Here is a 17,669-nt window from a genome sequence, read left to right as displayed (position 1 = left end):
TGATACCCTGGCTGAGGAGGACCTTGAGTTTGCTCATGCGGTGCTGCAGAGTCATCCGCACTCTCCCGCCCGTTTGGGAGCTTTGGTATAATCCCCATGGTCCTTACGGAGTTCCCAGCATCCACTAGGACGTCAGAGAAAATAAGAATTTACTCACCGGTAATTCTATTTCTCGTGGTCCGTAGTGGATGCTGGGCGCCCGTCCCAAGTGCGGACTCTCTGCAATACATGTATATAGTTATTGCTTAACTAAAGGGTTATTGTTATGAGCCATTCGTTAAATGAGGCTCAGTTGTTGTTCATACTGTTAACTGGGTATGGTTATCACAAGTTGTACAGTGTGATTGGTGTGGCTGGTATGAGTCTTACCCTGGATTCCAAATCCTTTCCTTGTTGTGTCAGCTCTTCCGGGCACAGTTTCCCTAACTGAGGTCTGGAGGAGGGGCATAGAGGGAGGAGCCAGTGCACACCAGATAGTACCTAATCTTTCTTTTAGAGTGCCCAGTCTCCTGCGGAGCCCGTCTATTCCCCATGCTCCTTACGGAGTTCCCAGCATCCACTACGGACTACGAGAAATAGAATTACCGGTGAGTAAATTCTTATTATATGTATATATATATATAGAGATATATATTAAAGATGCTGTCTTAAGTTATATATATATATATATATATATATATATATATATATATATATATATATATATATATATACCTATTAAACATGCCCAAAGATACATGAGTATACTGGGTCCTAGAGTCAAATCTGTGTCGATTTCTGCTTGACGTGTCCTGTAGAATATGCAATGGACAGATGATGCCGACTTAAGAGGCATGTGGAAGGCTGAGGATTGTGTGGAGAAGAGTTCTCGGACCTGGTCTCCACAGCTATAGCTGGTAATTCTGATATTTTGCCTTATATTCCTGCACAGCCTAGGAAAGCACGACATTATCAAATGCAGCCTTTCGAATAAAGAAACAAGAAAGTCCGAGGTGCGTCCTTTCTTGCCAGAGGCGGGGGCAGAGTAAAGAAGCTGCACAACACAGCTAGTTCCCAGGAACAGAAGTCCTCCCCGGCCTCTACAAAAATCTACCGCATGTCGCTGGGGCTCCACAGGCGGAGCTAGGCCCGGTGGGGGCACGCCTTAGTAAGTTCAGCCACAAGTGGGTTCACTCCCTGTTAGATCCCTGGGCAATAGATATTGTGTCTCAGGGATACAAGCTGGACTTTGAGAAGATGCCCCCTCACCGACGGCCCTGCCGGCTTCCCCCCACGAGAGGGAAACAGTGTTAACTGCAATTCATAAATTGTATCTTCAACAGGTGGTGGTCAAGGTTCCCCTCCTTCAACAAGGAGGGGGTTATTATTCGACCATGTTGTAGTCCCGAAACCAGACGGTTCGGTCGGACCCATATTGAATTTAAAATCCCTGAACATATACCTGAAAGGGTTCAAGTTCAAGATGGAATCGCTAAGAGCGGTTATTGCAAGCCTGAAAGGGGGAGATTTTATGGTGACTCGGGACATAAAGGATGCATTCCTTCATGTCCCCATTTATCCACCTCATCAGGCGTACCTCAGAATTGCGGTACGGGATGGTCATTACCAATTTCAAACGTTGCCGTTTGGTCTCTCCACGGCCTTGAGAATATTCACCAAGGTAATGGCGGAAATGATGGTGCTCCTGCGGAAGCAAGGTGTCACTATTATCACTTACTTGGACGATCTCCTCATAAAAGCGAGATCAAGAGAGCAGTTGCTGAACAGCGTATCGCTTTTTCCGGAAGTGAAACGGCAACACGGCTGGATTCTATATATTCCAAAGTCGCAGTTGGTTCTTACAGCTCATCTGCCTCTCCTAGGCATGATCCTAGACACAGACCAGAAAAAGTTTTATCTCCCGATAGAGAGAGCTCAGGAGCTCATGACACTGGTCAGGAATCTATTAAAACTAAAACAGGTGTCAGTGCTTCACTGCACTCGAGTCCTGGGAAGGAGGGTGGCATTATACGAGGCCATTCCCTTCGGCAGGTTCCATACCTTCCAATGGGACTTACTGGACAAGTGGTCCGGATCACATCTTCGGATGCATCGGTTAATCACCCTATCCCCCAGAGCAAGGGTGTCTCTCCTGTGGTGACTGCAGAGTGCTCACCTTCTCGAAGGTCGCAGATTCGGCATTCAGGACTGGGTCCTGGTGACCACGGATGCAAGCCTCCGAGGGTGGGGGGCAGTCACACAGGGAAGAAATTTCCAAGGGCTGTGGTCAAGGCAGGAGATTTGCCTTCACATCAATATCCTGGAACTAAGGGCCATATACAACGCCCTAAGTCAAGCGGAGACCCTGCTTTGCGACCAACCGGTTCTGATCCAGTCAGACAATATCACCGCAGTAGCTCATGTAAACCGCCAAGGCGGCACAAGGAGCAGGGTGGCGATGGTAGAAGCCACCAGAATTCTTCGCTGGGCGGAGAATCACGTAAGCACACTGTCAGCAGTGTTCATTCCGGGAGTGGACAACTGGGAAGCAGACTTCCTCAGCAGGCACGACCTCCACCCGGGAGAGTGGGGACTTCACCAGGAAGTCTTCACGCAGATTGCAAATCGACGGTAACTGCCACAGGTGGACATGATGGCGTCCCGCCTCAACAAAAAGCTAAAAAAGGTATTGCGCCAGGTCAAGGGACCCTCAGGCGATAGCTGTGGACGCACTAGTAACACCGTGGGTGTTCCAGTCGGTCTATGTGCTTCCTCCTCTTCCTCTCATACCAAAGCTGCTGAGAATTGTAAGAAAAAGAGGAGTGAGAACAATACTCATTGTTCCGGATTGGCCAAGAAGGACTTGGTACCCGGAACTGCAAGAAATGCTCACAGAGGACCCATGGCCTCTGCCTCTCAGACAGGACCTGTTGCAACAAGGGCCCTGTCTGTTCCAAGACTTACCGTGGCTGCGTTTGACGGCATGGCGGTTGAACGCCGGATCCTAGCGGAAAAAGGCATTCCGGATGAAGTTATTCCTACGCTGATAAAGGCTAGGAAGGACGTGACAGCAAAGCATTATCACCGTATATGGCGAAAATATGTTGCTTGGTGTGAGGCCAGGAAGGCCCTACAGAAGAATTCCAGCTGGGTCGATTCCTGCACTTCCTACAGTCAGGAGTGACTATGGGCCTAAAATTAGGGTCCATAAAGGTCCAGATTTCGGCCCTATCCATTTTCTTTCAAAAAGAACTGGCTTCACTGCCTGAGGTTCAGACGTTTGTTAAGGAAGTGCTGCATATTCAGCCCCCTTTTGTGCCACCAGTGGCACCTTGGGATCTTAACGTGGTGTTGGGTTTCCTGAAATCCCACTGGTTTGAGCCACTTAAGTCTGTAGAGCTAAAGTATCTCACGTGGAAAGTGGTCATGCTGTTGGCCTTAGCTTCGGCTAGGCGTGTGTCAGAATTGGCGGCTTTGTCATGTAAAAGCCCCTATCTGGTTTTCCAGATGGACAGGGCAGAATTGCGGACTCGTCCGCAATTTCTGCCAAAGGTGGTGTCATCTTTTCATTTGAACCAACCTATTGTGGTGCCTGCGGCTACTTGTGACTTGGAGGATTCCAAGTTGCTTGACGTAGTCCGGGCTTTGAAGATTTATGTAACCAGAACGGCTGGAGTCAGGAAGACTGACTCGCTGTTTATCCTGTATTCATCCAACAAACTGGGTGCTCCTGCTTCAAAGCAAACTATTGCTCGCTGGATCTGTAACACGATTCAGCAGGCTCATTCTGCGGCTGGATTGCCGCATCCAAAATCAGTGAAAGCCCATTCCACAAGGAAGGTGGGCACTTCTTGGGCGGCTGCCCGAGGGGTCTCGGCATTACAGCTTTGCCGAGCTGCTACTTGGTCGGGTTCAAACACATTTGCAAAATTCTACAAGTTTGATACCCTGGCTGAGGAGGACCTTGTGTTTGCCCATTCGGTGCTGCAGAGTCATCCGCACTGTCCCGCCCGTTTGGGAGCTTTGGTATAATCCCCATGGTCCTTACGGAGTCCCCAGCATCCACTAGGACGTTAGAGAAAATAAGATTTTACTCACCGGTAAATCTATTTCTCGTAGTCCATAGTGGATTCTGGGCGCCCGTCCCAAGTGCGGACTTTCTGCAATGCGTGTATATAGTTATTGCTTAATAAAGGGTTATGTTATGTTGGCATCCATTGGTTGATGCTCTGTTGTTTGTTCATACTGTTAACTGGGTAAGTTTATTACAAGTTATACGGTGTGATTGGTGTGGCTGGTATGAGTCTTACCCTGGATTCCAAAATCCTTTCCTTGTAATGTCAGCTCTTCCGGGCACAGTTTCCTTAACTGAGGTCTGGAGGAGGGGCATAGAGGGAGGAGCCAGTGCACACCAGTAGTACTAAATCTTTCTTAGAGTGCCCAGTCTCCTGCGGAGCCCGTCTATTCCCCATGGTCCTTACGGAGTCCCCAGCATTCACTACGGACTACGAGAAATAGATTTACCGGTGAGTAAAATCTTATTTTTACCCCATTTGGGGCAATTTAGCCCTGTTCCCAGACCACTGCTTTACATATCGTGGCATTTCTTTTATTTTTATGTATTTATGAAAAAACATATACAAGAACACCAAGAAAAGACAACCAGGGGTAAATTTACGAAGATGAGAGTTCAATTTAAGATAGGATGTTGCCCATAGCAACAAATCCGATTCTACCTCTCATTAATCTAGCACCTTCTAGAAGATAATACCTGGAATCTGATTGATTGCTGTGGGCAACATCCATTTTTAAATAGAACTCCCATCTTAGTAAATTTACCCTCCAGAGTCCGCATTGATTCTCAGGATAAGTATATGTTTTTCTGAATACTATACTATTCCATTATTTTTAAGTGTCCTGGAAGGTAGCGCTGCCTCCTGCACTGCTCTTGAGCCTCCAAATGCCCTGTGCTTAGGAATCTTGGGATAGATCCTTTTAGTGCAAGTGAGGGGCAGCAACCATCTATAGTGAAGCACCCAAATCCCCTAACTTCCCCATTTTTCCTAGATGCCAGACTCAGTACTCTATATTTTTTTGTATAGCCACTGTATTGAAGTGTTCACTGTAGCATTGGTAATACAGAGAGTAAAATAAAATCTGTTATTTATCAGTATGTTCTCACAGGAGGGAATTCAATTATCGCAGAGTCAATGTGAAGGATAACATGTTAGTTAGCCGGGAGTTGCTATCAGAATGGTCCAAATGTTGACAACTCGCGAGAATGAATATGCCCCTATATGTAGTGTGACTTATACAGACACTGTAATATACATTGTGTGATCAACACGCTTTTTTGCAGGGGTCATTCTAAAGGACAGAACAGCATGCCGATTGAACAATCTCTGGCCGATTTGAAGCTCTCTCCCTGGGAAATGTGGCTTCTCTGCAAAGAAAGACAAGGTCGCATTGAGCTGCAAAAGAAAATTTCGGAGGTAAATGAGTGTGTGTGTATATTGTTTTATGCATATAATTGTTGTCTTTACAGCTTGTATCGCTTAGTAGTCATAAATGGTAGATGTAGGAAGGTTCGTAACCATAGGAATCCAGTGAGATTGCTTGTTATATATGTATAAACATTTGCTTTAGCTGTTGAATACACATCTTTGGTAATGTTAATTCAATGTCCACAGCGCATGTCTGTCTCTCTGTCTCTCTCTGTCTCTCTCTGTCTGTCTGTCTCTCTGTCTCTCCGTGTCTCTCTCTCTCTCTGTCTCTCCGTGTCTCTCTCTCTCTCTGTCTCTCCGTGTCTCTCTCTCTCTCTATCTCTCTCTGTCTCTGTCTGTCTCTCTCTGTGTCTCTGTCTCTCTTTCTTTTTTTCTTTTAAACAATATTTTGTTATTTCAAGATAACTCAAACAAGAACATGTCCAGGATGTAAATTTGTAAACAATACAACATTAGGAAAAATGTAAATAATTTGAATGAATTTGTATTACTTCTTATTTTATCTTGATTTGACGAAATTGTAAAATGGTAATAATGTGAGTAGAGGGGGCAGGTGGGAAAAGTCAAAACCTAAAAATAACGTGGAAGAATAACTTAAGTGCCAAGAAGGGTTTGGAAGTGATGTGTAATTTTACAGTGGAGTTTACCAGGGATGCGGTCAAGATCCCGCTGGACGGAATCCCGGCGGTCGAAATACTGACCGGCACAATCCCGACATATTCTCCCTCCGTGGGTGTCCACGACACCCATAGAGGGAGAATAAATGAGTGTGTCGAGCGTAGCGAGGCACCGTGCCCGCAAGGGTCTGTGTTCCGCTCGCCACTCCTGTCGGGATTCCGGCGTCGGTATTTCGACCGCCAGGATCCCGTCTAGCGGGATTTAGTACTGATCCCGTTTACCAAGAATACAGCCGCGGTGCCTTCACTGTCATTAAATGCACTGGGACTCCGCTATTTTCTCAGACCTGCTTCTCCGTGTATGAGCGTTTTTGCATGGTTTCAAGTTGTCTTATAGCTATAGAATGATTGAGAAGTTTTATAGAGCATCGTGAAGAGATCAACAGAGGCCAAGTACCAAGTCCTCTCTAGCTGCCCAACCTTCATCCTAAACTTCCTGGTACAGTGTGCACTACAACCTAACTTTCCTGGTGTGGTGCAGGCTGAGGCAAAAGTGAGGTAGTCTCCCTTTGAGGGATCTCCTTATAGTTGCCTGAGTGCTCCTGCCCAGGTCATGCAGCTGCTCACTGCCTGTTGGTTTAAACTGTTCCAATTCCCCATTGAATTCTGATAAGCGTCAGTTAGATGCACAGAGGGAAAGCAGTTGCTTCCCGATAGACGGGATCCCGAAGTAGGAGACGATGCCGGAGTCGAGACACCGACATCGCACGGGATGCTGGCGGCACATTACCGACAGCCGGCATCCCGATCGTTAAGTTTAGGCAGAAGAAGGCGGGTTATGGTTAAGCTGCAGGGCCAGGAAGGTCAGGGTTAGGGACCGGGGAGGGAGGGTTAGCATTAGGCACATAGGAGGGGAGGTTAGAGTTAGGCATCAAGTGGGAAGGTTTAGTTCTAGGCAGCAGGGAAAGGAGAGTTGGGGTTAGGCACATAGAAGGGGAGGTTAGGATTAGACATCAGGTGGGAAGGTTTAGGTCTAGGCAGCAGGGAAAGGAGAGTTGGGGTTAGGCACATAGAAGGGGAGGTTAGGATTAGACATCAGGTGGGAAGGTTTAGGTCTAGGCAGCAGGGAAAGGAGAGTTGGGGTTAGGCACATAGAAGGGGAGGTTAGGATTAGACATCAGGTGGGAAGGTTTAGGTCTAGGCAGCAGGGAAAGGAGAGTTGGGGTTAGGCACATAGAAGGGGAGGTTAGGATTAGACATCAGGCGGGAAGGTTTAGGTCTAGGCAGCAGGGAAAGGAGGGCTAGGGTTAGGCACCCACAAGGGAGGGCTATGGTAGGGGGCAGAGGAGGGTTAGGGCGCTGTCGGGATTCTGATGGACGGGATGCCGCTGTCTGAATTCTAACCGCCAGCATCCCGTCCAACGGCAAATCATACTGATTCCGCACAGAGATACACTTTGAGATGTGCATGTTATGGGAGTGTTGCACGTGTGTTGCATAACTGGTTGTGAACTCAGATGTTGAGGGGTCTATTCATGAAGCAGTGAAAAGAGTGGAGAAGTGAGCCAGTGGCAACCAATCATAATTTTAAATCGTTCTTCAATGCTGATTGGTTGCCATGGGCAACTTCTCCACAGGCTCACTTCTCCACACTTTTCACTGCTTCATGAATAGACCCCTTAATTGCTTACGTTGGAGACCGTACTCTGATGGAGATCTGCATCTACTATGGCGCAGGTGTAAGTTTCGATGGTTGCGCCTAAGAACACACCAAGCGGGATTATTGTGTCTAAAGATGCAGAAAAGGAGAGTCCCATTCGTTGCACATTCAGTCAGTGCCGTAACTAGGCATTTTAGCGCTGTGTGCAAGAAACCGCATTGGCGCCCCCCCCCCATGCAAGATAGGGTCAGTGCGCGCCGTTGGCACGCAAAAAATATATAGGGGCATGGCTTCATGGGGAAGTTGCGTGGCCACAAAATAATACCAATTCATAATACGGTGCACAGTAGTCTCCATTGTTCAAATTGCTTTGCACAGTAGCACCACTACACCATTTAGAGCCCCCTTTTACACATTACTGCAGACAGCATCCCCTTTTTACACATTACAGCAGCCAGTTCCCCTTTTTACACATTACGGCAGACAGCGTCCCCCTTTTTTACACATTACGGCAGACAGCGTCCCCCTTTTTTACACATTACGGCAGACAGCGTCCTCCTTTTCTCTAACGTCCTAGTGGATGCTGGGGACTCCGTAAGGACCATGGGGAATAGACGGGCTCCGCAGGAGACATGGGCACCCTAAGAAAGAATTTAGATTCTGGTGTGCTCTGGCTCCTCCCTCTATGTCCCTCCTCCAGACCTCAGTTTGAATCTGTGCCCGGACGAGCTGGGTGCTGTTCAGTGAGCTCTCCTGAGCTTGCTGTGAGAAAGTATTTTGTTAGTTTTTTTATTATCAGGGAGCTCTGCTGGCAACAGACTCCCTGCATCGTGGGACAGAGGGGAGAGAAGCAGCCCTACTCTCTGAAGCTAGGTCCTGCTTCTTAGGCTACTGGACACCATTAGCTCCAGAGGGATCGTACACAGGATCTCACCCTCGTCGTCCGATCCCAGAGCCGCGCCGCCGTCCCCCTCGCAGAGCCGGAAGACAGAAGCCGGGTGAGTATGAGAAGCAAGAAGACTTCGAAATCGGCGGCAGAAGACTCCGTTCTTCACTGAGGTAACGCACAGCACTGCAGCTGTGCGCCATTGCTCCCACACACCTCACATACTCCGGTCACTGTAAGGGTGCAGGGCGCAGGGTGGGGGGGGGGGGTGGTGCCCTGGGCAGCATATGGACCTCTTTTGGCAAAAGTACACATATATACAGTTGGGCACTGTATATATGTATGAGTCCCCGCCAAGAAAATATATATTTAAGCGGGGCACAAGCCCGCCGTCGAGGGGGCGGGGCTTCTTCCTCAGCACTCACCTGCGCCATTTTTTCACCACAGCTCCGCTGAGAGGAAGCTCCCCAGGCTCTCCCCTGCAGATACACGGTAGAAAAGGGTAAAAAGAGAGGGGGGGCACATAATTAGGCGCAAAAATCAATATAAACAGCAGCTACTGGGTTAACATTAAGTTACTGTGTGATTCCTGGGTTTATAGCGCTGGGGTGTGTGCTGGCATACTCTCTCTCTGTCTCTCCAAAGGGCCTTGTGGAGGAATTGTCTTCAGATGAGCATTCCCTGAGTGTGTGGTGTGTCTGTATGTACGTACGTACGTACGTACGTACGTACGTGTGTGTCGACATGTCTGAGGTAAAAGGCTCCCCTAAGGAGGTGATGGAGCATATGTGTGTGTGAGTGGTGTCTCCGTCGACAACGCCGACACCTGTTTGGATATGTAAAATTAAGTGCTAAGGAAAATGTATTGCACAAAAGATTAGAGAACAGACAGGGAATCTACCCATGTCTGTCCCTATGTCGCAGAGACCTTCAGAGTCTCTCAATGCTCACTATCCAAAATAATAGACACTGATATCGACACGGAGTCTGACTCCAGTGTCGACTACGATAATGCAAAGTTACAGCAAAAATGGCAGGAAAGTATTCAATATATGATTATTGTAATAAAAAAATGTTTTGCATATCACTGATGACTCATCTGTCCCTGACACAAGGGTACACATGTTTAAGGGGAAGAAAGCTGAGGTAAATTTCCCTCCTCTCATGAAGAAAAAGAGCGGGAATCTCCAGACAAGAGACTGCAGTTTCCCACAAAGAATTCTCAGAGAGTATCCTTTCCCTATTAAGGCCAGGATACGATGGGAATCTTCCCCTAGGGTGTCACGTTTGCCCAAAAGGTAGCGCTGACTTAACAGCTATCCTCAGGGATCCTGCAGATAGCATGCAGTAAAAGTACTTTGAAGTCCATTTACACACTTTCTGGTACACTACTCAGACCGGCGACTGTGTCGGCATGGGTTTATAGCGCTGTAGCAGCGTGGACAGATACCTTATCAGCAGAGATTGAAACCCTAGCATGTGTATATACAGGTTGAGTATCCCATATCCAAATATTCCGAAATACGGAATATTCCGAAATACGGACTTTTTTGAGTGAGAGTGAGATAGTGAAACCTTTGTTTTTTGATGGCTCAATGTACACAAACTTTGTTTAATACACAGAATTATTAAAAATATTGTATTAAATGACCTTCAGGCTGTGTGTATAAGGTGTATATGAAACATAAATGAATTGTGTGAATGTAGACACACTTTGTTTAATGCACAAAGTTATAAAAAATATTGGTTGAAATGACCTTCAGGCTGTGTGTATAAGGTGTATATGTAACATAAATGCATTCTGTGCTTAGATTTAGGTCCCATCACCATGATATCGGATTGTGGTATGCAGTTATTCCAAAATACGGAAAAATCCCATATCCAAAATACCTCTGGTCCCAAGCATTTTGGATAAGGGAGACTCAACCTGTATATGTGTATATATATATATATATATATATATATATATATATATATATATATATATATATAGTGTGTGTATATATATAAAAGATGCTGTCTTAGATATATATATAAAACATGCCCAAAGAGACATTAGTCTACTGGGTTCTAGAGTCAACGCTATGTCGATTTCTGCTTGACGTGTCCTGTGGAACATGCACTGGACAGGTGATGCCGACTTAAGAGGCATATGGAAGGTTTACCTTACAAGGCTGAGCATTGTGTGGAGAAGGGATCTCGGACCTGGTCTCCACAGCTATAGCTGGTAATTCTGATATTTTGCCTTATATTCCAGCACAGCCTAGGAAAGCACAACATTATCAAATGCAGTCCTTTCGATCACAAAGAAACAAGAAAGTCCGAGGTGCGTCCTTTCTTGTCAGAGGCAGGGGCAGAGGAAAGAAGCTGCATAACACAGCTAGTTCCCAGGAACAGAAGTCCTCCCCGGCCTCTACAAAATCCACCGCATGTCGCTGGGGCTCCACAGGCGGAGCTAGGCCCGGTGGGGGCACGTCTTCGAAATTTCAGCCACAAGTGGGTTCACTCCCTGTTGGATCCCTGGGCAATAGATATTGTGTCTCAGGGATACAAGCTGGACTTCGAGGAGATGCCCCCTCACCGACGGCCCTGCCGGCTTCCCCCCACGAGAGGGAAATAGTGTTAACTGCAATTCATAAATTGTATCTTCCACAGGTGGTGGTCAAGGTTCCCCTCCTTCAACAAGGAGGGGGTTATTATTCGACCATGTTGTAGTCCCGAAACCGGACGGTTCGGTCAGACCCATATTGAATTTAAAATCCCTGAACATATACTTGAAAAGGTTCAAGTTCAAGATGGAATCGCTGAGAGCGGTCGTCGCAAGCCTGGAAGGGTGGGATTTTATGGTGTCTCTGGACATAAAGGATGCATACCTTCATGTCCCCATTTATCCACCTCATCAGGCGTACCTCAGATTTGTGGTACAGGATTGTCATTACCAATTTCAGACGTTGCCGTTTGGTCTCTCCACGGCACCGAGAATATTTACCAAGGTAATGGCGGAAATGATGGTACTCCTGCGGAAGCAAGGGGTCGCAATTATCCCATAATTGGACGATGTCCTCATAAAAGCGGGATCAAGAGAGCAGTTGCTGATCAGCGTAGCACTTTCACTGGAAGTGTAACGGCAACACGGCTGGATTCTAAATATTCCAAAGTCGCAGTTGGTTCCTACGACTCGTCTGCCTTTCCTAGGCATGATTCTAGACACAGACCAGAAAAGGGTTTATCTCCCGATAGAGAGAGCTCCGGAGCTCATGACACTGGTCAGGAACCTATTAAAACCAAAACAGGTGTCAGTGCATCACTGCACTCGAGTCCTGGGAAGGATGGTGGCATCATACGAGGCCATTCCCTTCGGCAGGTTCCATGCGAGGACCTTTCAATGGGACTTACTGGACAAGTGGTCCGGATCACATCTTCAGATGCATCGGTTAATCACCCTATCCCCCAGGGCCAGGGTGTCTCTCCTGTGGTGGCTGCAGAATGCTCACCTTCTCGAGGGCCGCAGATTCGGCATTCAGGACTGGATCCTGGTGACCACGGATGCAAGCCTCCGAGGGTGGGAAGCAGTCACACAGGGAAGAAATTTCCAAGGTCTGTGGTCAAGTCAGGAGACTTGCCTTCACATCAACATCCTGGAACTAAGGGCCGTATACAACGCCCTACGTCAAGCGGAGACCCTGCTTCGCGACCAACCGGTTCTGATTCAGTCAGACACCATCACCGCAGTGGCTCATGTAAACCGACAAGGCGGCACAAGGAGCAGGGTAGCGATGGCGGAAGCCACCAGAATTCTTCGCTGGGCGGAAAATCACGTAAGCGTGCTGTCAGCAGTGTTCATCCCGGGAGTTGACAACTGGGAAGCAGACTTCCTCAGCAGACACGACCTCCATCCGGGAGAGTGGGGACTTCATCAGGAAGTCTTCGCACAGATGAGGGCATCACGCCTCAACAAAAAACTACAGAGGTATTGCGCCAGGTTAAGAGACCCTCAGGCGATAGCTGTAGACGCCTTGGTGACACCGTGGGTGTTCCAGTCGGTCTATGTATTTCCTCCTCTTCCTCTCATACCCAAGGTGCTGAGAATAATAAGAAAAAGAGGAGTGAGAACGATACTCATTGTTCCAGATTGGTCACGAAGGGCCGTGGCCTCTTCCTCTAAGACAGGACTTGTTGCAACAGGGGCCCTGTCTGTTCCAAGACTTACCGCGGCTGCGTTTGACGGCATGGCGGTTGAACGCCGGATCCTAGCAGAGAAAGGCATTCCGGATGAGGTCATTCCTACGCTGATAAAGGCTAGGAAGGACGTGACAGCTCAACATTATCACCATATATGGCGAAAATATGTTGCTTAGTGTGAGGCCAGGAATGCCCCTACGGAGGAATTCCAGCTGGGCCGATTCCTTCACTTCCTACAGTCAGGAGTGAATTTGGGCCTAAAATTGGGATCCATTAAGGTCCAGATTTCGGCCCTATCCATTTTCTTTCAAAAGGAGTTGACTTCTCTACCTGAAGTTCAGACGTTTGTAAAGGGAGTGCTGCATATTCAGCCCCCTTTTGTGCCTCCAGTGGCACCTTGGGATCTTAACGTGGTGTTGAGTTTCCTGAAATCCCACTGGTTTGAACCACTCAAAACGGTGGAGTTGAAATATCTCACGTGGAAAGTGGTCATGCTATTAGCCTTGGCTTCGGCTAGGCGTGTGTCAGAGTTGGCGGCTTTGTCACATAAAAGCCCCTATCTGGTTTTCCATGCGGATAGAGCAGAATTGCGGACCCGTCCACAATTTCTGCCGAAAGTGGTTTCATCCTTTCATATAAACCAACCTATTGTGGTGCCTGTGGCTACTACGGACTTGGAGGTTTCCGAGTTGCTTGATGTACTCAGGGCTTTGAAGGTTTATGTAGCCAGAACGGCTAGGGTCAGGAAAACAGAGTCTTTGTTTATCCTGTATGCTTCCAACAAGCTTGGTGCTCCTGCTTCAAAGCAGACTATTGCTCGCTGGATCTGTAACACTATTCAGCAGGCTCATTCGGCGGCTGGATTTCCGCTGCCAAGATCAGTTCAGGCCCATTCCACTAGGAAGGTGGGCTCTTCTTGGGCGGCTGCCCGAGGGGTATCGGCATTACAACTTTGCCGAGCGGCTACTTGGTCAGGTTCAAACACTTTTGCAAAGTTCTACAAGTTTGATACCCTGGCCGAGGAGCACCTTGTGTTTGCTCAATCGGTGCTGCAGAGTCATCCGCACTCTCCCGCCCGTTTGGGAGCTTTGGTATAATCCCCATGGTCCTTACGGAGTCCCCAGCATCCACTAGGACGTTAGAGAAAATAAGATTTTACTTACCGGTAAATGTATTTCTCGTAGTCCGTAGTGGATGCTGGGCGCCCGTCCCAAGTGCGGACTTCTTCTGCAATGCTTGTATATAGTTATTGCTTAAATAAGGGTTATGTTATGGTTGCATCAGGGTTGACCTGTTGCTCTGTTGTTGTTCATACTGTTGACTGGGTAAGTTTATCTCAAGTTATACGGTGTGATTGGTGTGGCTGGTATGAATCTTGCCCTGGATTACCAAAATCCTTTCCTTGTACTGTCAGCTCTTCCGGGCACAGTTTCTCTAACTGAGGTCTGGAGGAGGGACATAGAGGGAGGAGCCAGAGCACACCAGAATCTAAATTCTTTCTTAGGGTGCCCATGTCTCCTGCGGAGCCCGTCTATTCCCCATGGTCCTTACGGAGTCCCCAGCATCCACTACGGACTACGAGAAATAGATTTACCGGTAAGTAAAATCTTATTTTTTACACATTACGGCAGACAGCGCCCCCCATTTTACACATTACGGCAGACCTCGCCCCCCTTTTTACACATTACGGCAGACAGCGCCCCCCTTTTTACACATTACGGCAGACAGCGCCCCCCTTTTTACACATTACGGCAGACAGCGCCCCCCTTTTTACACATTACGGCAGACAGCGCCCCCCTTTTTACACATTACGGAAGACCGTGTCCCCCTTTTTACACATTTCGGCAGACAGCGCCCCCCTTTTTACACATTATGGCAGACAGAATAGATAGATAGAGAGACAGACAGACACTTACCATCTCTCCCCGCTGGCTCAGGCTCTTTGGTGCAGGCTTCATGCAACAGATCCCGGGCAGGGGAGAAGGAGGAGGAGGGAGGGGAACTGGAGCCGCAGCACCGCTATGTAATTGGTAGTGGCGCCGCTGCAGCAGTTCCTCTACTTCCGCATTGGCTGGCCGACGCCACTGTGAATGCTGGGATGAGAGAAGCGCATCCCAGTATTCACAGCAGCGCCGGGCAGCCGATGCGGAAGGAGAGGGACTGCTGCAGTGGCACCACTACCAATTACATAGCACTGCTGCGGCTCCAGTCCCCCTCCCTCCTCCTCCCCTGCCTCCGGAGCTGCTGCTCTCCTCTTCTCCAGTGCAGCGCACACAGCACAGCAGAGGCAGCTTGTAATGAGTTCATTTGACGCATTACAAGCCGCTGGCCGTTGCGCCCTCAGGGCGACTGCGCTGTGTGCCAGGCACACCTGGCACACACGTAGTTATGGCTCTGCATTCAGTATCACATTTGTACACAGGGGAAGGGCTTTTACTAGCAATAGCATAAAGTCACAGGCTCCACAGCAGAGAAATGTTTTTCATTTTACAGAATGCGAATAGATCAAAAAATGATGCCCCTCAAGTAGTGGAACGACTCCTAAATATTTAGCTACTCTTGTTTCTTTCGATGGGTCCCTTTTATTTATTTTCTTTAAACATCACCATCTGTAATAAATACTTATTCTGCATTGATTGTACAGGAATTAAAACAAGAGGAGGAAAGGAGAAAACAGCAGCAAAAAAAAGAACAGAAGAAACGTCTCGCTGAAGAACAGCACAAAGATTGGGTCCGGAAAAAGCAAGACCAGGTAACGCATTGAACCATTTATCGGTGTTACCTGCATGAAAAGTTTACATGTCTAAGAACATTATTTGCGTAATTACTACATACATATATATCTAGCTACACTAAGGTGGGGGCGGGGCTTGAATTGTTTATCGTGCCAGATACACACCCAATCTCCCGTCTCTAAAGTGATCCCTGGGCGCAATTCAAATTTTTTGTTGTACCCTAGCAGACTGGGTTTAGCCACACAAAACTGCTAAACCCTACTAAACTGCTGGGCGTGACGCAAAAGTGCTATTTGGGCGTCCAAACGGGTCTTATCTCGTTTATTTCAGCTCGCCACCTCTAGTGAGAGTTTAGTTTTGAATAAGCTAGGGAGATGGAGTTATGGTGTTTTCAGATCAGAAGGATGGCCTTACTAGTCTCCGCACCAACAGCTATCAGTAACCGTCTACTACCAAGCATACAACGCGTGTGATTTGGGAGGATACTAAAAATGGCTCACTCACTTGTGAAAGGTAGAAAATTGCCAGGTAAATCTCCATGTAAATTCTGCCCTGCAGCCAAAAGCTCTTAAGCAGAGGGCATTACCAGAAATAGTGATACACGTTAGCCATTTGTTCCCATCTGCAGCAACTATGAGTAATCGAGTATTCAGTGACGACCGCTTCAATGCGGGGAGAGAAAACTTCTATGCATAATATGTAATGACATTTTAGTATTCATTGTAGACTGAAGTGGTCTGCAGGAACGGACATGGGCCTTAAGCAGGGGAGGCTTTTATTATGCCGGCTGTCGGGATTCCTGCGGTCACTATACTGATGCCGGAATCCCGACAGCCGGCATACCGACAACTATTCTCCCTCTTGGGGTGTTCACGACACGCCTGGAGGGAGAATAAGTAGCGTGGCGCTACCGTGCCCTCAGCGTGGCGAGCGCAGAGAGCCCGCAAGGGGCTCTTTTACGCTCACCTCGCTGCCTGCATGCCGGTGGTCGGGATCCCGGCGCTGGTGTGCTGGGCACTGGGATCCCAAGCGCCGGCATAACATACTACACCCCTTAAGCAGATCGTCCATTAGCTATATTGGGGAAATGTGGGACACTCCTTGGTAGGATTTGGAGTGATCCAGCAAGTCCTGAATGTGGATGTAATTGGTAGTGATTGCAGTCTTTGTCAAATGTAAACGTTGCAATAATTGGTCAATAGGATTCTGCCAAACGGCACCCGAGAAGACTGACGGTAGTGCTAATGCAATTCTGCGTGTGGGGAAATGTCCATTGGATAAGCTGCTAAATCCTTGGATTTGTCTACTTCCTGCAGGAATGTGAGAGTCCTCACCATAATGCTATTAATCTGAGCACATATATTAGCAATTCCATTAATTTGCCATGTTAAATGTGTAAGAGGTTTGTCTTGGAAGTCATGATTAGCGACAGAGGCAATAAACAAGCAATACTGTGCATTCAGCCAATACGAAGTATGTGCCACACTTTCCAGCTGGACCAAAAGTAATGGGTTATCTCTCAAGTGTGCATAGACCTCTTGATCATTATAAGATGTCCCTACCCGGCTATGTAGCCAATTTCCGTGGAGATTTATTAGGAGCCCACATAGACAGAGAAATGTTTTTCTCTTACGTCCTAGAAGATGCTGGGGACTCCGTGAGGACCATGGGGATAGACGGGCTCCGCAGGAGACATGGGCACTTTAAGAAAGACTTTGGATCTGGGTGTGCACTGGCTCCTCCCTCTATGCCCCTTCTCCAGACCTCAGTTAGAGAAACTGTGCCCAGTGGAGACTGGGTGCTTTTCAGAGAGCTCTCCTGAGCTTTCTGACAGAAAGTATATTTCTCTAACGTCCTAGTGGATGCTGGGGACTCCGTAAGGACCATGGGGAATAGACGGGCTCCGCAGGAGACTGGGCACTCTAAAGAAAGATTAGGTACTATCAGGTGTGCACTGTCTCCTCCCTCTATGCCCCTCCTCCAGACCTCAGTTAGAATCTGTGCCCGGCCAGAGCTGGGTGCTCCTAGTGGGCTCTCCTGAGCCTGCTAGTAAAAGAAAGTATTTGTTAGGTTTTTTATTTTCAGTGAGCTTCTGCTGGCAACAGA

At 47.9% G+C, this 17,669-nt stretch overlaps 1 protein-coding gene across 1 annotated transcript in view; it reads left to right on the top strand.

Annotated features, from left to right (window-relative positions):
* CCDC34 (coiled-coil domain containing 34) overlaps nt 1–17,669 on the top strand; it is a 123,180-nt gene that overhangs the window by 31,618 nt on the left and 73,893 nt on the right. Inside the window, exons 3-4 of the mRNA XM_063944410.1 lie at nt 5,339–5,471; nt 15,473–15,580. Coding sequence (XP_063800480.1) covers nt 5,339–5,471; nt 15,473–15,580 — 241 coding nt within the window. The remainder of the gene's footprint in view (nt 1–5,338; nt 5,472–15,472; nt 15,581–17,669) is intronic.

The sequence above is a fragment of the Pseudophryne corroboree genome, chromosome 11, assembly GCF_028390025.1.
Source record: "Pseudophryne corroboree isolate aPseCor3 chromosome 11, aPseCor3.hap2, whole genome shotgun sequence".
NCBI lineage: Eukaryota > Metazoa > Chordata > Amphibia > Anura > Myobatrachidae > Pseudophryne > Pseudophryne corroboree.
This window is presented reverse-complemented; position numbering and strand designations above follow the sequence as displayed.